The sequence below is a fragment of the Lissotriton helveticus genome, chromosome 11, assembly GCF_964261635.1.
Source record: "Lissotriton helveticus chromosome 11, aLisHel1.1, whole genome shotgun sequence".
NCBI lineage: Eukaryota > Metazoa > Chordata > Amphibia > Caudata > Salamandridae > Lissotriton > Lissotriton helveticus.
Window position 1 is genome coordinate 1,126,354,264 of NC_136072.1, and position 22,249 is coordinate 1,126,376,512.

The following is a 22,249-nucleotide window of genomic DNA, read 5'->3' on the forward strand; positions in this document are numbered from 1 at the left end:
AAATTAAAAATGGCTATAGGGGTCCAGCATGAAGTGAGACCACTTACGGGATGAATGCTGAGTGTACTTATGTTTACCCTGTTGTGCATATAAGCCCTGTTGGTCATGCTTGTACTCTTGCTTCTACTCACCCTACCACCAATGTGCTTGCGCCATTACATATGTTTGCTGTCTCACCATATTGCTTGTGCACGTCTTCTTGCTTTGTTACTTATGTATTCCCAGTCTGACATCCAGTGAATTCATATATAAGACAGTGTCCCTCTTCTCTTTTGAGTGGGTAAACACTGTATGGTTTCATTGACTGTTATCTCAGGTGTGTCAGTGTAGTGAGCATGAAGTGTGTAGCATGCATGTCATGCCTAGCATATGTTCTCGCCCACCACCGCTGCCGGCACAAATGATTTTCAATAGACGCAAGGTGGGTTACTTTGGACCCTCTATGTGTTTACTACTGCCTGCATCACCAATTCTTTGTTTTTTCCTTTATTCACAGTTTGCATGTTTATGGCAGATAGCTCTGCCGGACGCAAGTACTGGAGACAGAACCTGCCCACGCTGCTATGCTGTGTTGCTGCTACTCTTGAGCACGTGCCGCTAGATGAGCTGGCCAGCAGCGGGGAATGGGGATACTTCTCTGTTAAGGTAAGGGCATCAGGGTTCCTTACGGTCTACACCTCTGTCATGGAAGCTAACAAAAGGACAGACATCCTTTGATTCAGGCTAGAGTATTGTAACTTCTTTGATTCAGCGAGAGTATTGTAACTTCTTTGATTCAGCTAGAGTATTGTAACTGCTTTGATTCAGCTAGAGTATTGTAACTCATTTGGTTCAGACTGGCGTATTTGTACCTCCTTTGGTTCAGAGTAGAGCATTGTAACTCCTTTGGTCCCAACCGGAGTATTAGAACTCCTTAGGTTCCAACTGGAGTATTGTAACTCCTTTGGTTAAGACTAGAGTATTGTACCTCCAGTGATTCAGACTTGAGTATTGTAACTCCTTTGGTTCCATCTGGAGCATTGTAACTCCTTTGGTTCAGAGTGGAGTATTCTAACTCCTTTGGTTCAGCCTGGAGTGTTGTAACTCCTTTGATATAGACTGGAGTATTGTAACTCCTTTGATTGGAATATTTTAACTCCTTTGATATAGACGTGAGTATTGTAACTCCTTTGATATAAAGTTGAGTATTGTAACTCCTTTGGTTCAGACTTGAGTAATGTAACGCCTTTGGTTCAGAATGGAGTATTGTAACACCATTGATATATACTTGAGTATTGTAACTCCTTTGTTTCAGACTGGAGTATTGTAACTCTTTTGGTTCAGACTAGAGTATTGTAACTCCTTTGGTACAGAATGGAGCATTGTAACTCCTTTTGTTTCATCCAGAGTATTGTAACTCCTTTGATATAAACTTGAGTATTGTAACTCCTTTGTTTCAGACTGGAGTATTGTAACTCTTTTGGTTCAGACTAGAGTATTGTAACTCTTTTGTTTCAGACTGGAGTATTGTAACTCTTTTGGTTCAGACTAGAGTATTGTAACTCCTTTGGTTCCATCCGGAGTATTGTAACTCCTTTGTTTCAGACTGGAGTATTGTAACTCTTTTGGTTCCATCCGGAGTATTGTAACTCCTTTGTTTCAGACTGGAGTATTGTAACTCCTTTGTTTCAGACTGGAGTATTGTAACTCTTCTGGTTCAAACTTGAGTATTGTAACTCCTTTGGTTCAGACTGGAGTATTGTAACTCTTTTGGTTCAGGATGGAGTATTGTAACTCCTTTGATATAAACTTGAGTATTGTAACTCCTTTGTTTCAGACTGGAGTATTGTAACTCTCTTGGTTCAGACTAGAGTATTGTAAATCCTTTGGTTCAGAATGGAGCATTGTAACTCCTTTGGTTTCATCCGGAGTATTGTAACTCCTTTGGTACCATCCGGAGTATTGTAACTCCTTTGTTTCAGACTGGAGGATTGTAACTCTTTTGGTTCCATCTGGAGTATTGTAACTCCTTTGTTTCAGACTGGAGGATTGTAACTCCTTTGTTTCAGACTGGAGGATTGTAACTCCTTTGTTTCAGACTGGAGGATTGTAACTCCTTTGTTTCAGACTGGAGGATTGTAACTCTTTTGTTTCAGACTGGAGTATTGTAACTCTTTTGGTTCAGAATGGAGTATAGTAACTCCTTTGGTTCAGACTAGAGTATTGTAACTCTTTTGTTTCAGACTGGAGTATTGTAACTCTTGTGTTTCAGACTGGAGTATTGTAACTCTTTTGTTTCAGACTGGAGTATTGTAACTCTTTTGGTTCAGACTAGAGTATGGTAACTTTTTTGGTTCAGAATGGAGTATTGTAACTCCTTTGGTTCAGACTAGAGTATTGTAACTCTTTTGTTTCAGACTGGAGTATTGTAACTCTTTTGTTTCAGACTGGAGTATTGTAACTCTTTTGTTTCAGACTGGAGTATTGTAACTCTTTTGGTTCAGACTAGAGTATTGTAACTTTTTTGGTTCAGAATGGAGTATTGTAACTCCTTTGGTTCAGACTAGAGTATTGTAACTCTTTTGTTTCAGACTGGAGTATTGTAAATCTTTTGTTTCAGACTGGAGTATTGTAACTCTTTTTTTTCAGACTGGAGTATTGTAACTCTTTTGTATAGGCAATCGCAATAGAGCGCACACCGCTAGCCCCTCCTCCGGATCGCCCCTCGGTAATCTGGTACAATGAGTTCTTGAGTGGTTCACCCATGTGGGTGCAAGTAGGTACTTGTAAAACTGATGATCTCTAGACCCGATACATGTCCCGGGTTTTTGGATATCGCCCGAGACATGGCTCGGGTTTCGGGATAACTTCCCTCATCAGTAGAGAAAATAGTTAGGGGTGGAAGAGAAGGCCGCCAAACAACCGTCAATGGCCTCGATGCCTGAACTGGCACGCAGGTGCGTCGTCCAGGAGCCCGTCGGCTCAAAGCTCAAGGGAGCCAATTTGTATAGGCAATCGCAATGGAGCGCACACCGCTAGCCCCTCCTCCGGATCGCCCCTCGGGAATCTGGTACAATGAGTTCTTGAGTGGTTCACCCATGTGGGTGCAAGTAGGTACTTGTAAAACTGATGATCTCTAGACCCGATACATGTCCCGGGTTTTTGGAAATCGCCCGAGACATGGCTCGGGTTTCGGGATAACTTCCCTCATCAGTAGAGAAAATAGTTAGGGGTGGAAGAGAAGGCCGCCAAACAACCGTCAATGGCCTCGATGCCCGAACTAGCACGCAGGTGCGTCGGCCAGGAGCCCGTCGGCTCAAAGCTCAAGGGAGCCAATTTGTATAGGCAATCGCAATGGAGCGCACACCGCTAGCCCCTCCTCCGGATCGCCCCTCGGGAATCTGGTACAATGAGTTCTTGAGTGGTTCACCCATGTGGGTGCAAGTAGGTACTTGTAAAACTGATGATCTCTAGACCCGATACATGTCCCAGGTTTTTGGATATCGCCCGAGACATGGCTCGGGTTTCGGGATAACTTCCCTCATCAGTAGAGAAAATAGTTAGGGGTGGAAGAGAAGGCCGCCAAACAACCGTCAATGGCCTCGATGCCCGAACTGGCACGCAGGTGCGTCGTCCAGGAGCCCGTCGGCTCAAAGCTCAAGGGAGCCAATTTGTATAGGCAATCTCAATGGAGCGCACACCGCTAGCCCCTCCTCCGGATCGCCCCTCGGGAATCTGGTACAATGAGTTCTTGAGTGGTTCACCCACTGATGAGGGAAGTTATCCCGAAACCCGAGCCATGTCTCGGGCGATATCCAAAAACCCGGGACATGTATCGGGTCTAGAGATCATCAGTTTTACAAGTACCTACTTGCACCCACATGGGTGAACCACTCAAGAACTCCATGTACTAGACTCCCGAGGGGCGATCCGGAGGAGGGGCTAGCGGTGTGCGCTCCATTGCGATTGCTTATACAAATTGGCTCCCTTGAGCTTTGAGCCAACGGGCTCCTGGACGACGCACCTGCGTGCCGGTTCGGGCATCGAGGCCATTGACGGTTGTTTGGCGGCCTTCTCTTCCACCCCTAACTATTTTCTCTACTGATGAGGGAAGTTATCCCGAAACCCGAGCCATGTCTCGGGCGATATCCAAAAACCCGGGACATGTATCGGGTCTAGAGATCATCAGTTTTACAAGTACCTACTTGCACCCACATGGGTGAACCACTCAAGAACTCCATGTACCAGATTCCCGAGGGGCGATCCAGAGGAGGGGCTAGCGGTGTCCGCTCCATTGCGATTGCTTATACAAATTGGCTCCCTTGAGCTTTCAGCCGACGGGCTCCTGGACGACGCACCTGCGTGCCGGTTCGGGCATCGAGGTCATTGACGGTTGTTTGGCGGCCTTCTCTTCCACCCCTAACTATTTTCTCTACTGATGAGGGAAGTTATCCCGAAACCCGAGCCATGTCTCGGGCGATATCCAAAAACCCGGGACATGTATCAGGTCTAGAGATCATCAGTTTTACAAGTACCTACTTGCACCCACATGGGTGAACCACTCAAGAACTCCATGTACCAGATTCCCGAGGGGCGATCCGGAGGAGGGGCTAGCGGTGTGCGCTCCATTGCGATTGCTTATACAAATTGGCTCCCTTGAGCTTTGAGCCGACGGGCTCCTGGACGACGCACCTGCGTGCCGGTTCGGGCATCGAGGCCATTGACGGTTGTTTGGTGGCCTTCTCTTCCACCCCTAACTATTTTCTCTACTGATGAGGGAAGTTATCCCGAAACCCGAGCCATGTCTCGGGCGATATCCAAAAACCCGGGACATGTATCGGGTCTAGAGATCATCAGTTTTACAAGTACCTACTTGCACCCACATGGGTGAACCACTCAAGAACTCCATGTACCAGATTCCCGAGGGGCGATCCGGAGGAGGGGCTAGCGGTGTGCGCTCCATTGCGATTGCTTATTGTAACTCTTTTCGTTCAGACTGCAGTATTGTAACTTTTGGTTCAGACTGGAGTATCGTAACTCTTTTGGTTCAGACTGGAGTATTGTAACTCCTTTGATTGGAATATTTTAACTCCTTTGATATAAACTTGAGTATTGTAACTCCTTTGGTTCAGACTTGAGTATTGTAACTCCTTCGGTTCAGAATGGAGTATTGTAACACCATTGATATAAACGTATTGTAACTCCTTTGTTTCCGACTGGAGTATTGTAACTCCTTTGTTTCCGACTGGAGTATTGTACCTCCTTTGTTTCCGACTGGAGTATTGTAACTCTTTTGGTTCAGACTGGAGTATTGTAACTCCTTTGGTTCAGAATGGAGCATTGTTACTCCCTTGGTTCCATTTTTTTTATTTTTTATATTTTTATTTTCTGCAACATTCCACATAGCTTATACATTGCCGTATACATTATAATTTGCAGGATATTTGGACCTCATACATATATATCGAGTGATGCTCATGACATTGCATTTTCTGTTACATAATTCCCTATACTTTACTCAAACCCCCCGCCCACAACTTCCCTAGCACTTCCCGTATCACATTTTTTATTGCATCTTGTACCAGGGTTCATTTGTCATTACAGTAATACCTGCTTTGCCTCCTACTTCCGACCCTCCTGCTTACATTTATACATGCTCCTTAACTTTCCACTGCTGCACCCTTCTGCGTGCGCACACTTTAACACAGAAAAGGGGGGGTCTCTGTGAGTGGGGGGGAGGGGAGAGGGGGGGAGGAAGAGAACAGTTCTTGGTCATACAGTCCTAATACAGCAGCACTCCTGTATCAGCATTTAACGTCTATATCCAGTCTGCAACCTCACATGTTTCTAATGCTATAAGCAAAGTGTGCCATTCCATGGAGATGTGGGTTTTACGGAGGCCTCTACGTTCTTCCCTCTGTAGTTCTGACCCTTCTGCTTTCCCCCAGCGTAGAACCTCTCTATACCAGTCGCCAGGGTTAGGTGGTCTAGCGGATTTTCATCTCATCGTTATTGATCTCTTGGCCAAGAGGAGGGCTAAATCTATAAAACGTGATGTAGGACTTCTTGTCTTCTCAGCAGGGCCCAGGCCTAATATGCTATATGTCTGGTAGGAGTAGGGTCTGGCAGGGGCGATCGCCTCTAGAGTCTTGTGTATCGTTCCCCAGTAATGACCTAGTTTGGTGCAGTCCCATAACATGTGTAGAAGGCCAGCGTCTGCAGCCATACAGCGGGGACATCCGTCTGCTGCCTCCGGGAACATGGCATGTAGGCGGTGTGGTGTGAGGTATGCCCTATGTAGTACCATCAGTTGAATACATTTAAATTTACGGTTTCGTGACACCTTCCTGGGAAACTTCAACACTTTCACCCATTCCGTATCTCTGAGTTCCCTGCCTATATCTTGTTCCCATCGCTCACGGATGGGTTGTAATGAGATCGCCCTGCCAGTGCGTACGACATATGTCAGCCATTTCGTCAAGTGGCCGCTGGTCCCCATCAAATATTGCATAGTGAGTAGTGGGTTCGTAAGTGGCTCCGTCCCATCCTGTGACCAGGGCGTAGTGATGTAGCGCAATACTTGTGCATGCAGTAAAAACAGTCTTTCAGGAGTCTGGTGCGTGCGTACAAAGTCCGCATGAGCCATGAGGTTTCCATCCATGAAAAAGTCCCCAGTGTGCAACACACCCGCGTCATGCCAGGTCCGGAGCTTGCGTTCTGACAGTGTGCGTGTCCCGATGGGGAGACCCAATAAGGGTATTGTGGGCGCATATGTGGTCGCCGCATTCGTGTACCTGACAGCTTTCTTCCAGCACTTGATTGCAAGATGTAGGAGATGCGGTGTCGAACTAGGTATCTTAACAGACGGCAGCATTAGTCGGTGGATGCTACCTCTATCCCTATCAGCCATGGTCATACCCAGTTCATGGAGATTACGACCCGCTAGCCAGTAGGCCTGCCATTGGAGTTGACAGGCGTAGCGATACGCCGTCATGTCCGGGACCCCATGCCTCCCCGGTCGGTTGGCAGTTGTAACTTAGCGAGGCTAATTCGCCTTCTACCCGACCCCCATATTAATTCTGTTAGTAATGTGTTCAGTAATTTATAGGTGGCGTCGGTATTAGGAGCGTTAGGTTCGTAAAGAAGTACACCATACGGGGCAGGACCACCATTTTCGAGATCGCCACCCTTCCTGCTACTGACAGTGGGAGGGAGTTCCAAAATTGTATTTGTGTTTTAAGGGTATTGAGCCCCCTACCCAAGTTGCCGTCCAGGAGGTCCTGTACATCGCGGTAGACTTGTATTCCCAAGTATTTAAACGTCAAGGGCGCCATCTGGAACCTGTACGGTGGAAAGAGTATCTGGGTGTCCCTAGGGGCATCCTCAAAACAGTAACCGTATGATTTAGTTTCATTGATTGCAAGGCCCGATATTTCCTGAAAAGTGTTAAATATTTCAGGCATGGGGTCAAGACAGCTCGACATGTCCCCGACATACAGTATGATATCGTCTGCGTATGCCAATACCACGTGGGGCACTAAGTGGCGCGTTATCCCTCGTGGAGTGGCTAGGGCTCGTATTTTATGCAATAAGGGTTCCAGAGCCAGTACGAATAGCAGGGGCGATAGTGGGCATCCCTGCGCCCCTGGCTATCAGGAATTGGTCGGATATACATTTATTTGTGCGGACCCGGGCCGACGGGTGTAGGTATAGAAGGTTCACCCAAGTTATATATTCGGGTGGTATGTTGAAGCGAGCCAAGGCTGCGAACATATAATCCCATCTTAAGGAATCAAACGCCTGCCTTAAATCCAAGGAGATACATCCCTCTGCACTACCCCTCGTGTCCTCGTGTAGCATGATCTGGCTCAGTCTTCGCAGATTGAGTGCCGTACTTCGGCCTGGCACAAAACCACATTGGTCTGCATGGATGAGTCCTAGGATGTATTAATTCAGTCTGGTCGCTAAGATCTTGCTGAGAATTTTGTAGTCCGTGTTCAATAGTGACAGTGGTCTATAATTTGCTAGCTGTAGAGTATCCCTGCCGGGTTTTAGAAGTGAAATTATCAGAGCTTGTAATGTCGTGGGTGGCAGTGCGCTAGTCTTCAATGATTCTCGATGTAGGTGGTGTAATTGCGGTGCTTGTAAATCAATATATGCAACATAGAACTCGACCGGTAGGCCATCTGTTCCAGGGGTTTTGTTCCGTGGTAGCGCTTTAATTGCCTGTCTAATTTCGGTAGTCGTGATGGGGCGCGCCAGGTCATCACGTTGCTCGTTCGTAAGCTGTGGGATTGGTAGGTCCGCCATGAAGGACTCGAAGTTCGCGTCTATCATCGGTGGGTGTGGACCATAGAGCTGCGTGTAATAGATTTTAAAGGTGTTGTTAATATCTAATTGTGTCCGTATTGTCGTCCCATCCTGATCATTGACCTCCACTATAGGGGTACTCAAAGGTGTGTTACGTACCAGCCTTGCTAGTAAGGGGCCTGATCTATCGGCTTGAGTGTGTTGCCTCAGCGTGTATTCCCTGTAACCGACTACCCTCAATTCCTCAAGTAATTCTGCATGTTGGATATGGGCCTCCTGCAGCTGTGTGAGTTGGTTGTCTGTGCCCGCCGCTTCAATTTCCAGTAGCGCTAGCCTGCCCTCTACTTCTTTCAGCTTGTCCACCCCAGCCTGTCTAATGCTAACCCTCGTGGCCATTGCCACCCCAGGGATGGTCACTTTAAAGGCGTCCCATTCTATTTGTCTGGAACTAGCCGTGTTTGTGTTTTCTCTAAAGAATTTGGTGATCGTTTCCCTGAGAGTGTCCTTAAATACCGGATCTTCCAGTATCCCGGGCGACAATCGCCAAGTTGGTATCGGGGTCGGGATCCTTCCCCACTGCAGTGTCAGTTCTACCGGATTGTGGTCAGAGAGTGTCTTACCCATATGCGTAGCAGAAACTACGGCTCCCAGCAGTGTGTTGGAGCAGAAGACACAATCTATTCTGGTATGTAATTTGTGTGGCGGTGAGTAGAACGTGTATTCCCTGTGGCTCGTGTGCTTGATTCTCCACGCATCGGACATCTCCCAGCCTTCCGCCCAGTGTGCCAACGCTTCTGCCTGTTTTCTGCTATCTGCAGAGTGAAGTGGTGGGTGGGACCTGTCAAGGGAGAGGTCGAGGACCACATTGTAATCCCCGCCTATTATCCAGTTGTGGTCTGACCAGTCAGACAGTACTCCACTAATAGTAGAGAGAAATTTTGCCTGGTCCGTGTTGCGGGCGTAGACACATCCCAGCACCACAGGGGAGCCATCCAAGATCACTTTAACTAAGACATACCTTCCATCTTTATCCACCCGCTGGTCTACCAATTGAAAAGGGACAGAGTTTTTAATCCATATGGCAGCCCCACGGGAGAATGCCGAATAGGTTGTGGCATATAGCTGGCCCTTCCATTTTCGGAGTAATTTGGAGCTCTCTGCTCCATTAAGATGGGTATCTTGCAGATAAGCTATTGTGATTTGCCTTCTATTCAATTGCGCCAGTATTCTGTGCCGCTTGTGCACAGATCCCATTCGGCGCACATTATAAGTGCAGAGCTTGTATGTGTTAGGAGTCGTCATAGTATGGAGGACATGTGGTGTGTGGTATACCCAGTACAAGAGTTGTGTTGCTCATTTTGAGGTTCCGTTCAAGTGCCTTAACTGTCTTAACCCCTTCCATGCGCATGACGAGCTGAGCTCGTCATGAGTTGCGCCGCTCGCATGCTCATGACGAGCTCAGCTTGTCATGTAACGCGGCTTTTCGCAAAAAGCCGCACAGCGCGAAAATAGCAGCCGCACGCATGCGGTTAAACTTCCCAACTTTAAGGTCCTCATCTAACAATAGCTGGGGTCCAAACATCTATTGCCCAACGTGGGCAGAACAGAGAAACGTAACTGTGCCTTCGCCTAGGGGGGGTGGGTCGGGACACTCACCCGATGAGTACTAACTGAAAGTTCCTGCTTTTTACCCTGTTTGCTACATGCATCCTATGCCACGTGCCCCCGCTCCCGCATTGCATATTATACAGTTACATACGTTACCAATCGGCAGCTTCGTGACAGTCCCTCAAAAATCGTTCGCCATTTGCGCTGTAATACGCGGGAACAAATGTATGCTAGCGTCCGATTCCGATACTTCTGTGCGTGAACTCGATTGGAGGTCTGTGTCTGGCTGTGCTCGGGCATCGTGTGCCGCCAGAGCAGATGTTGTCAGGAGTGCTGGTTCTGCCGCTGCCTCCTCCACGGTCGGCTCCTGGAGCGAGGTCAGGGTGGTAGTGTCCCTCCTTCGATCCGGTTGGCTCCTAGGTAGTTCCGAGCAGTGAGAGTGGTGGTCCTCTGCGTCTTCCGCCAGTGGATTCTGCGTGGGGACCGGTGTAAGCGCCATTTCCGTTCCATCCACTCCGACGTTTCTTCCGGGGAGTCGAAGAATTGTGTTTTCTGACCATGTATGACTTTGAGTCGTGCCGTGAATAGGAGCGCATATTTTAGGTTGTGGTCCCGCAGCGTGCGTTTCACTCCCAGGAAGGTCGATCTAGCTTTCTGGACTGCCGGGGTGAATTCTGGATAGAGTGATATTGTCCTGTTTTCGTATTTTACTGGAGCATTCCCCCGAGCAGCCTTCAGTATCGTGTCCCTGTCTTTATAATGAAGCAGACGCGCAATCAGGGGGCGCGGAGGCGCTCATGGTCTGGGCGGTCGCGGCGGTATTCTGTGTGCCCGTTCCACACTATAGAGCGGGATGAGACCCGTTGGCGCCACCACCTTCTTGAGCCAGTCCTCCACAAACTGAGTGGGGTTTGTCCCCTCGCTGCGTTCCTGGATGCCTAGGATGCGGACATTGTTGCGGCGTTGGCGGCCCTCTGCGTCGTCCTCTCTGTCTCGCAGCCCTCTGAGTTGTCGCTCCATCTCCTCTAGTCGCGTGGAATGTTCCGTCTGTTGTGGAATTAGGTCGTCGAGTGCCAGTTTATGTTCTGTGACTTTCTCAGCCAACTTGTTGTGGTCCGCTTTCAGGAGGGACAAGCCGGTGGACATCGCGTCCATACGTGTTTCCAGCACCTCCCTAGAGGCCCTGATTTCGGTTAGGATTAAGTCCAATTTGGCCTCTTGTGAGCCCATCCCTGTTGGAGGTATCAGTTCGTTATTGGACGACGCTAGGGGGCCCTCAGACCCGGTGGATTGTATTGTGCTGTCTACCACTGGGTCCTGTTGCCTGAGCCTATTGCGCCCCATTGTCCGACCTTACTGCTGCGCCTTGTGTACTTCCTGATAATAGAGGGTGACCTCACCAGTTAACAGCGGTGTACTCCCTGTACCTTGATGTCAGACTGTTAAGGACTTGGCGTTGCGTTCCCACAATGAGGGCCTCGATAGGTCTTAGTCGTGACGCGTCCAATGGATGCCTATGCGCGTCCCTCAGTCGTTTCCCCTCCTCGCAGATCGCAGATGGCCGCCCTCTTTAATGTGTCGGTCACGGATTCCGCCCAGTGCTGGGGGGCTCCTGTCCGCCCCCTCGTGAGTTCCAGGGCGCTGTGCTATGGCAATGTGTTGTAGCCAACTGCGTGTGACCAGGACATCGTCCCTCTCCGGATGACTAGACCCTCTGTGTCATACGCCAGCTCCCAGCTCTACAGTCCCAGCAGGGCGATGGCGCCTGTCTCGCTGTCGCAATAGCCTGCCTGATTGTCAGAGCGCCCTTACGAGTCTTTCATGGGCGTGCAGGCCTCCGGTATCAGTCCGCAAGGAGGCAGTGGCTATGGGGGGAAGGGGACTCCTCCCTATCGCTTGTGGGTGCTTTCACGTTGGTTGTGTGGCTGTATCTCACTTCAGTGCCACCCTTCCCTGAGTTGATGCAGCTCTTCTGCGCCTTATCGCGTCTCTCCACCCCTACACAGCCCGCGCCAATTCTTCAAAGGTGCCTCATCGGGAGCGGAGCATACATAGGTTAGGGGGGGCTCCCGTGCAGTAAGCGGTGAGTACCTGCGCACGTGGTGACGAGGAGGATGTCCGTCTGACACGGGCCCGGTTTAGTGCCCTCTCTCACATACCTCTGCCGCTTGATCCGTCCCGGTGCTCATAGGCCGCTCCTCTCCCTCTTGCGCGGGTCGCTTGTTCCCGGCTGACTCGCGCCCCTGCCGCTCACTCCTCCACTCCAGGGGGGTCTGCCAATGTGTCATACACTCTTTGACGGGCAGCTCCGCAGACCCACGTCCGCCGCCCGCCTCTGCTGCCTTCCGGTCGGCTCCGCCTCTACTGTGGGCCGCGGCATTACCCCGTAGTAGGCCGTAGGATCGTGTATGTGCACTCTAGGCAGCGTCTTCTGCCTTCAAAGTCTGCCACATACTCGCCGGTCGTCTTCTATGGTGACAGAGCGGGGCTGGGGGTTCTGTGAAGCCAGGCGTTGCAGGATATTAGGCTAGTGTACAGGGTTTAGGACGGAGCAGCCTCAGCTCACGCCCGCCATGCTTGGCCGGTAGCCACGCCCCCTACTCCTTTGGTTCCATACGGAGTATTGTAACTCCTTTGGTTCCATCCGGAGTATTGTAACTCCTTTGGTTCAGACTTGAGTATTGTACCTCCTTAGGTTCAGACTGTAGTATTGTAACTCTTTTGGTTCAGACTAGAGTATTTTAACTCCTTTGGTTCAGACTTGAGTGTTGTAACTCCTATGGTTCAGACTTGAGTGTTGTAACTCATTTGGTTTAGAATGGAGTATTGTAACTCCTTTGGTTCCATCCGGAGTATTGTATCTTTTGGTTCAGACTAGAATATTGTAATTCCTTTGATACAGAGTAGAGTATTGTAACTCACCAAAAGTGGCACGTAAGCAGTGTGCTCCAAGCCCATGTGAATGGAGGCTACTGAGCCTGAATAGAGATATGCAGAAAAGTAACTCCTGAGTCTGGATTGAGTAGTGAAGGAGTATATAGTACAGAGGGCCTCCGAAGCACTGATTCAGGATGTCCAGAGATCCGGGAGTGAAGTGATGTGTGCAGGGTGTGCAGAGGGCCCCAAGTCTCAAGGGGGTTCAGCAGGGGGCTCCAGAGTCTGCATGGGGCACATACTGAGTAGGGAGCCATAGCTGCTCTGGGGGCGGCAGTCGGAAGAGACGGGTGGATTCTCACTTCTTGGTCTGAGGTGTGTAAAATCATACATACTCCTCAACATAAAGTTACGGAGTACTTGTGCAAGGGCTTGCAAGGAGGGAACCGTGATTAACTCTTTGAAGACTGGTGTTTTATAACTGTAACAAAGACCAGTACAGACCACAGATTTATGTACATTTTCATTTTTCATGCACTTCGATTTATTATTTCGTTGGTCCTCTATTTTTGTAACTTTGCTCTGAAGGATTGACATCAACAAAAAAAACAAATAGTTTGCCTGTAGAGGACGGATGCTCGCTGTTGAGTAGTCCCCCATCCCCTAAAAAAAAGAAACGGGTAGAAAATTAGAAAACCTCGAATAATTATGTGCTACCCTACATTGGTTTGATGATCTTAAACCACAGCTGAATGGAACACCTTTATGCCTCATTTACAAGAACACCACAGAGTTTCCAAACCTATTCTAAACTTCCCTCCTTGGCACCCTTTGGTCAAGCTTTTTACCTGTAAATCTAGAAATGGGTAAAGCATACATGGTGCACTTTGCATCTATATATGTCAGAGAGCAGAAACCAGACCACGCCTCCAAAGCAGGCAGATTGCCTCCATTGTATCAATGCATAGTGCCTGCAGCATTTATCTGTGCTCATCCGCTAAGGGAAATCAGGGGTGCCCTGGGCTGACATGCTTTCAATAAACCTGGGCTGAAATGTTTTATTCCAGTATGGTCAGGCTGAATCTGGATTTTTGGTTTCATGACGCATTGTGGCAGCACAGCACAGCTCTTGGTGCATTATGGCAGCACAGCACGATTCATGGTGCGTTATGGCAGCACAGAACTATTCCTGGTGTTTTGGAGTAGGAAGGTACAATTCATGGTGCATTGTGGCAAGGCAACACAATTCGAAGCCTATTGCGGCAGCTCAGCACGATTCATAGCGCACTGTGGCAGCACAGCACAATTTATGGTGCGTTGTGGCAGCACAGCACAATTTATGGTGCGTTGTGGCAGCACAGCACAATTTATGGTGCGTTGTGGTAGTACAGCACAATTTATGGTGCGTTGTGGTAGTACAGCACAATTTATGGTGCGCTGTGGTAGTACAGCACAATTTATGGTACGCTGTGGTAGTACAGCACAATTTATGGTGAGTTGTGGTAGTACAGCACAATTTATGGTGCGCTGTGGTAGTACAGCACAATTTATGGTGAGTTGTGGTAGTACAGCACAATTTATGGTGCGTTGTGGTGGTACAGCACAATTTATGGTGCGTTGTAGCAGCACAGCACAATTCATGACTCCTTGTGGCAGCACAGTAGGATTCATGATGTTTTGTGGCCGCACAACACTATTCCTAGTGTGTTGTGGCATCCTAGCACGGTTCAGGGTTTTGGGTGTTGTACAGCACACAATTCATGATGCGTCGTGGTAACACAGCACGATTCATGGCGCATTATAGCAGCACAGCACAATTTGTAGTGTGTTCTAGCAGCAGAGCGCAGTTCATAACACATTGCGGCACATAGTACGATTAATGTTGCATTATGTTAGCACAATAAAGCAGCACTTCATGAGCATGGTAAAGATTTTAAGCTGTAGATTTATGACTAAAATAGAGCTGCGTGGACTGGTTGGTTTCAAATTCCTTTACTTCCTATGTACAATTTTCTGGCTGGCATATAGACATCATAGTATTCAGACTTGTTAACAATGGCCTTTTTATGTAAACCATATTTTTCTGGATACCCCTGCCTGCTGCTAAAATGTACACTTTTCATCAACTTCTTTTTTAATCTGCTCCTCACTAGGTTGCATCTTTTTATTCTCTTTATTGCCTTTGATAGAGCAGAACGCCATCAAAAAACATATGACTGAAATAATATTTTTTCTACTTTTGCATTCCGAGAAGTCACGAGCATCAGTTATCGAACAAGGTTTCAGGCAGTTGCCTGCTTGTTATGTCGGCTTTTAAAGATCATCAGGTGTGAACACAATCCAGTATGTGTCTGTGTTTAAATGATAAGTGCCGCTCAATTCAGTGATTTTGATTGGAAGGTATATGCTGTGTTCGTGCTTCAGAAAACAAATACATTGGATTAAAAAGCTGAACATAGCGTCTCAGATATTAATGATGGCTCACTGCTGGTTTTCCATCAGAGCATAATATACATTTGCGCTAACACCATCCCCAACGATGTAAGGGGTGATAACTTGCATTGTTTCTTGGTTGGGCTTAAGTCCAGTAAATACAGGTTGGTAGTAAGTGTGTGCACAACCCATCACATCAGACACATTCTGAGGTCACTGACCATTGCTCACAACCTCCAAATGTGAACAAGCATGTGCAATGCAATAGGTCTTGCATTTGGGAGAGTTTGAGCTATTGGCAATGGAAAGGACAATGCCTTTTATTTATCTTTTGAAATCCTGCAGGCGGTGCGTCAACATGCGCTTTGTATTTACAGTCCTTGCATGAGAGAAGCAAGGCTGGCAGTAAAATAGGCGCATTTACTGGCAGCTTGCTTCTCTTAAGCAACAACTGGAAGTACAAAGTTCGTGTTTAAGCATTGCTTGTAGGTTATGAAAACTCAGATGTATTTCAGTGAGTATTGTGCTCCACAAATGTCACTCTCACCCACTTGTACTGTGCCTACCCACCCGCTCTGAGTGATGGATAAACACTGCCCCCATTCCCTGTGTGACGCAATACCTTCCACTTGCTTTTTAGGCAACAGCACTTTTGTTCGGGAGATAGAACAAAAACGTTAAACTGCAAGTCCTAAGAATGCAAAGTGCGGTTGGCTAGACACAGGGTTCTCTGGGGTGAGAATGCTCTAGTTAGCTGATGTGTCGCGTGTGAAAAGGGGACAGCCATTTAGCAGCTATGCTAGATGCACGTGGCACATGTTTTCGGGAATGTCGGTTTATCTACATCCGTTGTAATGCATTACATGATTTATTCTAAGGCAGGTGGCTCCAAAAATGGACACTGTTTAGACTGTAGCTACTTGGCCCTGATCTTTAATGTACCTTTATTTATCTAGAAATAGTTTGACAATGTTCCATTAAAATGTATGGATGGTGGGGGATGACAGATGGGGTGGAATTATACCAAAGCACCTTTACATCGTAGGCTTGCACTGTATTTGCATTTTACTAGTCGCTTCCTTTATGCTTAGAACTCAGTTGTCCTATGGCAGCTGTGTGTTGCTCATTTAAGCCTGTTCCATTTTAGCATTCTGGTAGTTGTAGCTGTGAAATTCCTGTTAGAAAGCAGTACATTGAATTAACACACATTCTTCGCACAAGTTGGGGGTGCCGGTATTTTTCAATTATTCTGAATAGTGAGTACTTGTAATACTGCAGTATTACAAGTTCAGTTCAGGCACTGTACAAGTACCAGAATGCAAAGAGCAATACAACGATTTGTTCACCCACATGGAACAATTTGTATTGAGTAAATTCATTACTAAATATTAGTAAGGCATAACGTTTGCAGTCGTCTACTTTATTGTATAGCCCAGTGCAATCGAATATTTTACTGCTACTGATTCAGTTAAAGTGAACCGATAATTTAACTCCCAAAATGCATCAGCAAGTTAAAGTCCAAACCTGTCTCCTTGATTGACCCCTGGCGACATGGAATCACATACTAAAAGTAATTTAAAAACTGAAATGGGCCATGAGCCTGAACGCGATGCCAATGTATTGTGTACACACAACAAATAACCAAATTAGAAACCAGTGGCCTGTACAAAAGGGCCTAAATTGCCCCCCCAGATAATGACATGGATGGAGGGGGGAGGGGGGGGTGCGAGTGAGTCAGGAGTTGGCCAGAGATGGTCAACCAAAAGAATCAATTGGTGATGTCCACTGGGAGGGAACCAAGCTCCGAAAGGCGGAACAGATGCCCAATATTAACCAACCAGAGAAAAGGAATTTAAAAAAGCGGTCCAACTTTTCAACCAAAAGCGATGGGTATGTCTAAAGTCCCCAATAGCCCATAGACAGAATACAGCAAGCCTCTCAGAGCAGCGCATGCGCTGGCCAGGCTCAATCTAAAAATGTAACCGGATACCACTGATCAATGAAAACAAAAGAAATTGGAGTGATGATGAAACCAACCATTGGGAAGTAATGGGCAGGCTTAAAGCCTTTTTTCTATTTTTTTTATTTATTTTATAAATAACAAAAACTTTTTGTAAGCGACACCATATGCTCTGTCTCAGCTGAAACCTAATAAAGGAAGACCAAGATACCAGCAACTACAAAACATTGATAAAAGCCACTTATTTTATGAGAGGGCATGGCGGTTATGTTCCTTAAAGTGAGATCTAATTAAAATCTCAGGATAATTAAGCCACAGTCCACAGCGAACAAGAAACAAAACAGCCACATGTTAAGATCCTGTTTGGTAAACCTTTGCACTGCGGTTATTATTTATTTAGTGAACTGAAAATGTCCATTCTCAAGATGTAGGTGAGTATCAAGGAGGCCCACTGGTGATGAGCAACGCTGTTTAGCTGTATATGGCTTCAGAAATACTACCACCTCTACTACACCCCAGAGAAAAGTGGCATTACTACTTCCCCACTGTTTTCCAACATGGTAAACTAGTGCTCAGGAAAACTAATGCCACACACAGCTCTTTCTCATGCACTTAAAAACAATCTTCTCGAACATATCATAGAGAGATGAAACCAAATTTACCTTCATGGTGACCACACCGGTTCCAGTCCACAGACTCTGTCCCATAATCAAATGTTATCATTTGTGGCAGGATTACAAATGAATGTACACCTGATATAACACACAAGGTGGTGTGAGCTGTGCAGCCATACCCAAATGCATCCTCGTCAGGTCCCTTTTGGTAATAAGGAGTCTACTAATGTTTGGGTTGCATGGGAGGGTAATGGGGACAGCAGAAATCTAACAGTAACAGTCCTCATAACAGTAACTGGGTCTCACATGCTAGCTCTTTCTCCCTCTTATAAGAGGCAGGTAAATTCCACAGCCCAAATTAAAGAAAGGGCAGAGGAGTAAGAGGCATCAGACAACCTAATTGTAAGCTGTTTTTTCCTTTACCCTTTAGCACAGGACACTTCTTTGGAGTTAGCCCTCTATAAAAGGCGTCAATCAACCAATCATGTTTCTCAGAACCTCCTGCTTCGCATGTGCATTGTTGCTTTATCTGGAAGCATATTCTGTGTAACAGCTGCGAAATGCATACAGAGTAGGCCATGTAGCTGCCAAACATACCTCTCTGATAAGCTGTGCATGAATAATGAAACTGAAGACACCTTAATCTCTGGTGAAGTGCAAGGACTGGCCTCAGATAAGAACAGCAGTCGTTAATCCATCAAGCGGTGGTGGCCGTGGACAACTTGGACAGCATCACTGCCCTCAAACTTTACAGTTTGTCACAAACAGTTGGTATATGGACCCGAAGAGCCCTTTGTCGGTCTATGTAAAAGCATAAAGTTTGCCCAACAGCAGAGTTTTGTCAGCCTATAGACCATATATGAGCAGAAAAAGTACAAATATAAATGTTACAGGGAATTTAGTCGCAACATGGTAACAGAGGTAGAGTAAGTCGTCAGCAGTACCTTGGTGTGGAAAACAGTCTAGGGATCAGATGAGCACAGGGCTTGAATAGAGGGGAGCCCAATGTCTTAAGAAGCCATAGGCTTGATGGGCCTTTGCATTTACCAGACAGAGCCCAGTAAGAACTGCAACTCATCATGGTAGACCTAATGTGACAAACGGATACCTGGAAGCAGTCTAGTACAGGCTCACATTTTACACACAAATGCTCTAGACCCCAAACGCTGCACACTAAAATGCTGTGATTTGGCCCCTAAAACTATCATACAAATACTCCTGCTGTAGCCTCGTGAGCTGCATACAGAATCAAAGTACTAGGTTGCTGAAATTTGAGAAAAATACTCTACGTATAGCCCGCACACCTGCCCACAAATACTTCAAGATTCGACCTAAGTTATCTACACAAACTCTTTACTACCTACACGCCAGAGAAGCACACAATTACTCCAAGCTGCACAAATATGCTCCAGGTGTAACCCTTAGAGATGCACACAATTTCTTCAGCGCCTGGCTCCCCCAGCTGTACGCATATTTCAGGTGTTCCCCAAAGCTGCATGCCCCAAACTGATGGATAACCAAAATGGTGCTATACTACTTTATGGCCACACACAATTTTACCCAAAATTAGATCAGCGTAACCAGTATTCCCAGCTACGATATCGCAATCCTAAGCCACCTCCAACTCAGCCTCTTATTTAGGACTTTTGTGCACCATTTTAATATTTCACAAACTGCACTCCGTATAAATGCGTGTCCCTCAACCCAACCTAAAGAAATATCAGCAACACTTAATAGACAATGCTCACAAAAATGAAAATGGGAGTTTGTGTTTTTTAAGGATATTAAGTCCATAAGTAGTTTTCCCTCTTGATGGTACATTCGCTCCAAGATGATAGATGCACCATTTAAACAATGGCTACGCACCTTTTAAACAATGGCTACTCGAAACTACGAGCTCCAAACTTCACTTTTTACAAACACCTGTGTTAGTGCAAAATATGGGCCAGCCTGCTTGAGGTGGACATCGGTCTCAACAATTAGAATTCATCTCACCAGAAAATAAGCCAGCGAGTAGTGCGCGCGAGCAGCCCACCTCTTTCCTTCTTTCATTTAGTTGCTTCCCTGTGAAATGGATCCAAAAAAGAAGAGGCCCGCGAGTGGTGCGCGTGTGCGCGCCACAGCGAGACATGTGGTTTCAATTATCGCACCTGTGTCTGGGCACGATAATTGAAACCACATGGCAGCGGTGCGCGTAATAGACACCAATAGGCTATGGGCGGAGCAATGCGGCCGCCTTTGGCCAATTGCGTGCTGTCTTTGGGAAAAAGTTGCACGCAAAGGCCAATAGCAGGGCACTAAAGGAAAAGCACATGCACGAGCGTGTGCGATTCCTAGCTCTGTTTTCAAACCACCTACATGAGGTTTCTCGCTGCGCGAGCACTGTTGTGCCCTGCAACGCAGGCGCAAGACCTAAAAAGGACCCCACTTCATGAATACAGGCCGCCACGTCATGAATACAGGACCCCACCTCATGAGTACAGGACTCCACCTCATGAGTACATCCAAGGCAAAGTTTTTCAGTACTTTTAGGTGTTCAGTGACACCTTGGTATGTCAAAAATGTGGTTTGTGTCTCCTATTTAGGGCAAAACTCAATACATCCCCAAATCCTTTCCTCTTAGTACACACGTGAGATGAGAGTGAGCCACTGGGACACCCTCTTGAAAGGACAGTGAGGCTATAATGCTACATTCCAGAATTGTAGTGTGTAGAGGTACATGAATCTATTTGTATTCGTGGGTCCTTGTCACAATGATGAGGTTCTTGCATACTCTCTACATGTGCATTGGTAGGAGCTGCATTTATGCTCTCACAAGCAAAGGCAATGCAAAAGGAAGGTCTTTCATACCAGTGTAAGTGTCAAATTAGTAACCAAATCCCTGTCGACCAAGGGATCACATATTGTAGTTTGTTCACTATTAAGTACCTTTGAAAATCCCCAAGTTGCTTTTTGAGATAAACTTGCATGTTGAGTTTATTCAGTGAAGGGGAGGTGCAAATGTCGATATCTATAATGGAGTGTTTTTTGATTTTGTGTTAATTGGTCTGTGGATGAGAGTTAAAGCCTACACTGAGAGCATCCTGTTATGATGCTGACACTACTCAAACATGTATTCTCGCCTTGCAGGTGTGCCTCCAAATGTTCCAAGGGGTGCAGGAGGAGATCTCCCCACTGGTGTGGACAAAGGCAGGAAACAGTTCCTCACTGCAAAGGATTCTGGGATCTCTGGTGCAAGTTATCATGATGGAGGTAATGGCAGTTACACTATAGCCGAGGGACACCAAGTTATCATTTTAATGAATAGAGGCAGTGCTGCCTATTAAAGATGCATTTATCTGGACCCAGTCAATCTCGATAAGGGGCCATTTGCTGCTTAAAGAAAGACCCCCCCTGTCATTGGGTAGTGCCAGAAGCCTAAATTCATGCACGCTTTATTCAAATACATTTCCCAAGTCTTTTAAAACACTTTTTAAAAAGCAGTTAGATACAGTAACATGCTCAATTTACATTATGTAATTCATAGTTTTAGTAACATTTCTCAAAAGAAATTCCTCAAAAGACTTATCCCAATAATGACAGATGTCTGAGTTACTTTACGAGCTCCTCCAGCAAAGCATTTCTGCAAGGCTTTCTTCCAATCCTATTGTATTTTCCATATGAACTCCCTTCTTAAAACATGCGGTGCAGATTAAAATCTCTAAGCATTCCCTCACTTCGATCCACAACTAGTAGTCTGTAATGTAAAGTTTCCTACATCTACTTTATAATGATGTGCAACACAACTGAATCAAGCCTCACTTACAATATCATTAATAAATGCATTTGGGGTTACTGTCGTGGCGCAATTACATTTATAAATTAGCGGCGGTATCATCACAAAATAATGTTATAGTTAGTTTTCCAAACAGTAAGAGCAGTAAATTGTGACTAGTTGCCTTTTCAATATTTCAAAAGCCAAAATTGCAATGTATATTTGTAAAAGAAATGTGATATAAGAAGACCAGAAATGTACAGTGTGCCGGACAGTTTTATGGTTTCTGAGCTAACTGGCTCACCCACTTATATAACTCCAGCAAGCTTACCTGAACTTCTTGAAACCAGACTGAACCCAGCAAGTTGTGTGCTTCTTAAAACTCCATTCATGCAGGGGTGGGAATGTGCAACGTTCACCTTGCAATCTTCCAGTATTGTTTTCACCAAATAAGTGTCTAGAAAGTAATTAAGAAAAGAAACTAGATAGCAAGGCCGGTCAGCAGTCGAGAGTAGAATGATCTTTTGACTGTACAAGAAGGCGGTGCTAAAAGAGAAACTCGGCCTGATGTTAAGGAAGATAAATTGAAAAGTCAGGCTAGGAAAGAACTACTGCAGAGGGTTTCTAGAAGGGAATGGCAGAGACCCCAAAGCCGCAAAATAGACAATCTGTGACATCACCAGAAGGTGCCTTCTTAGGATGTCTGTAGGGACATGC

The 22,249-nt window shown here is 46.4% G+C and overlaps 1 protein-coding gene across 1 annotated transcript in view; it reads left to right on the forward strand.

The window, feature by feature from the left end:
* Positions 1-22,249, forward strand: part of LOC144792699 (tRNA (32-2'-O)-methyltransferase regulator THADA-like) — a 194,070-nt gene that overhangs the window by 16,589 nt on the left and 155,232 nt on the right. The window contains exons 5-6 of the mRNA XM_078667856.1: positions 497-645; positions 20,908-21,030. Coding sequence (XP_078523982.1) covers positions 497-645; positions 20,908-21,030 — 272 coding nt within the window. The remainder of the gene's footprint in view (positions 1-496; positions 646-20,907; positions 21,031-22,249) is intronic.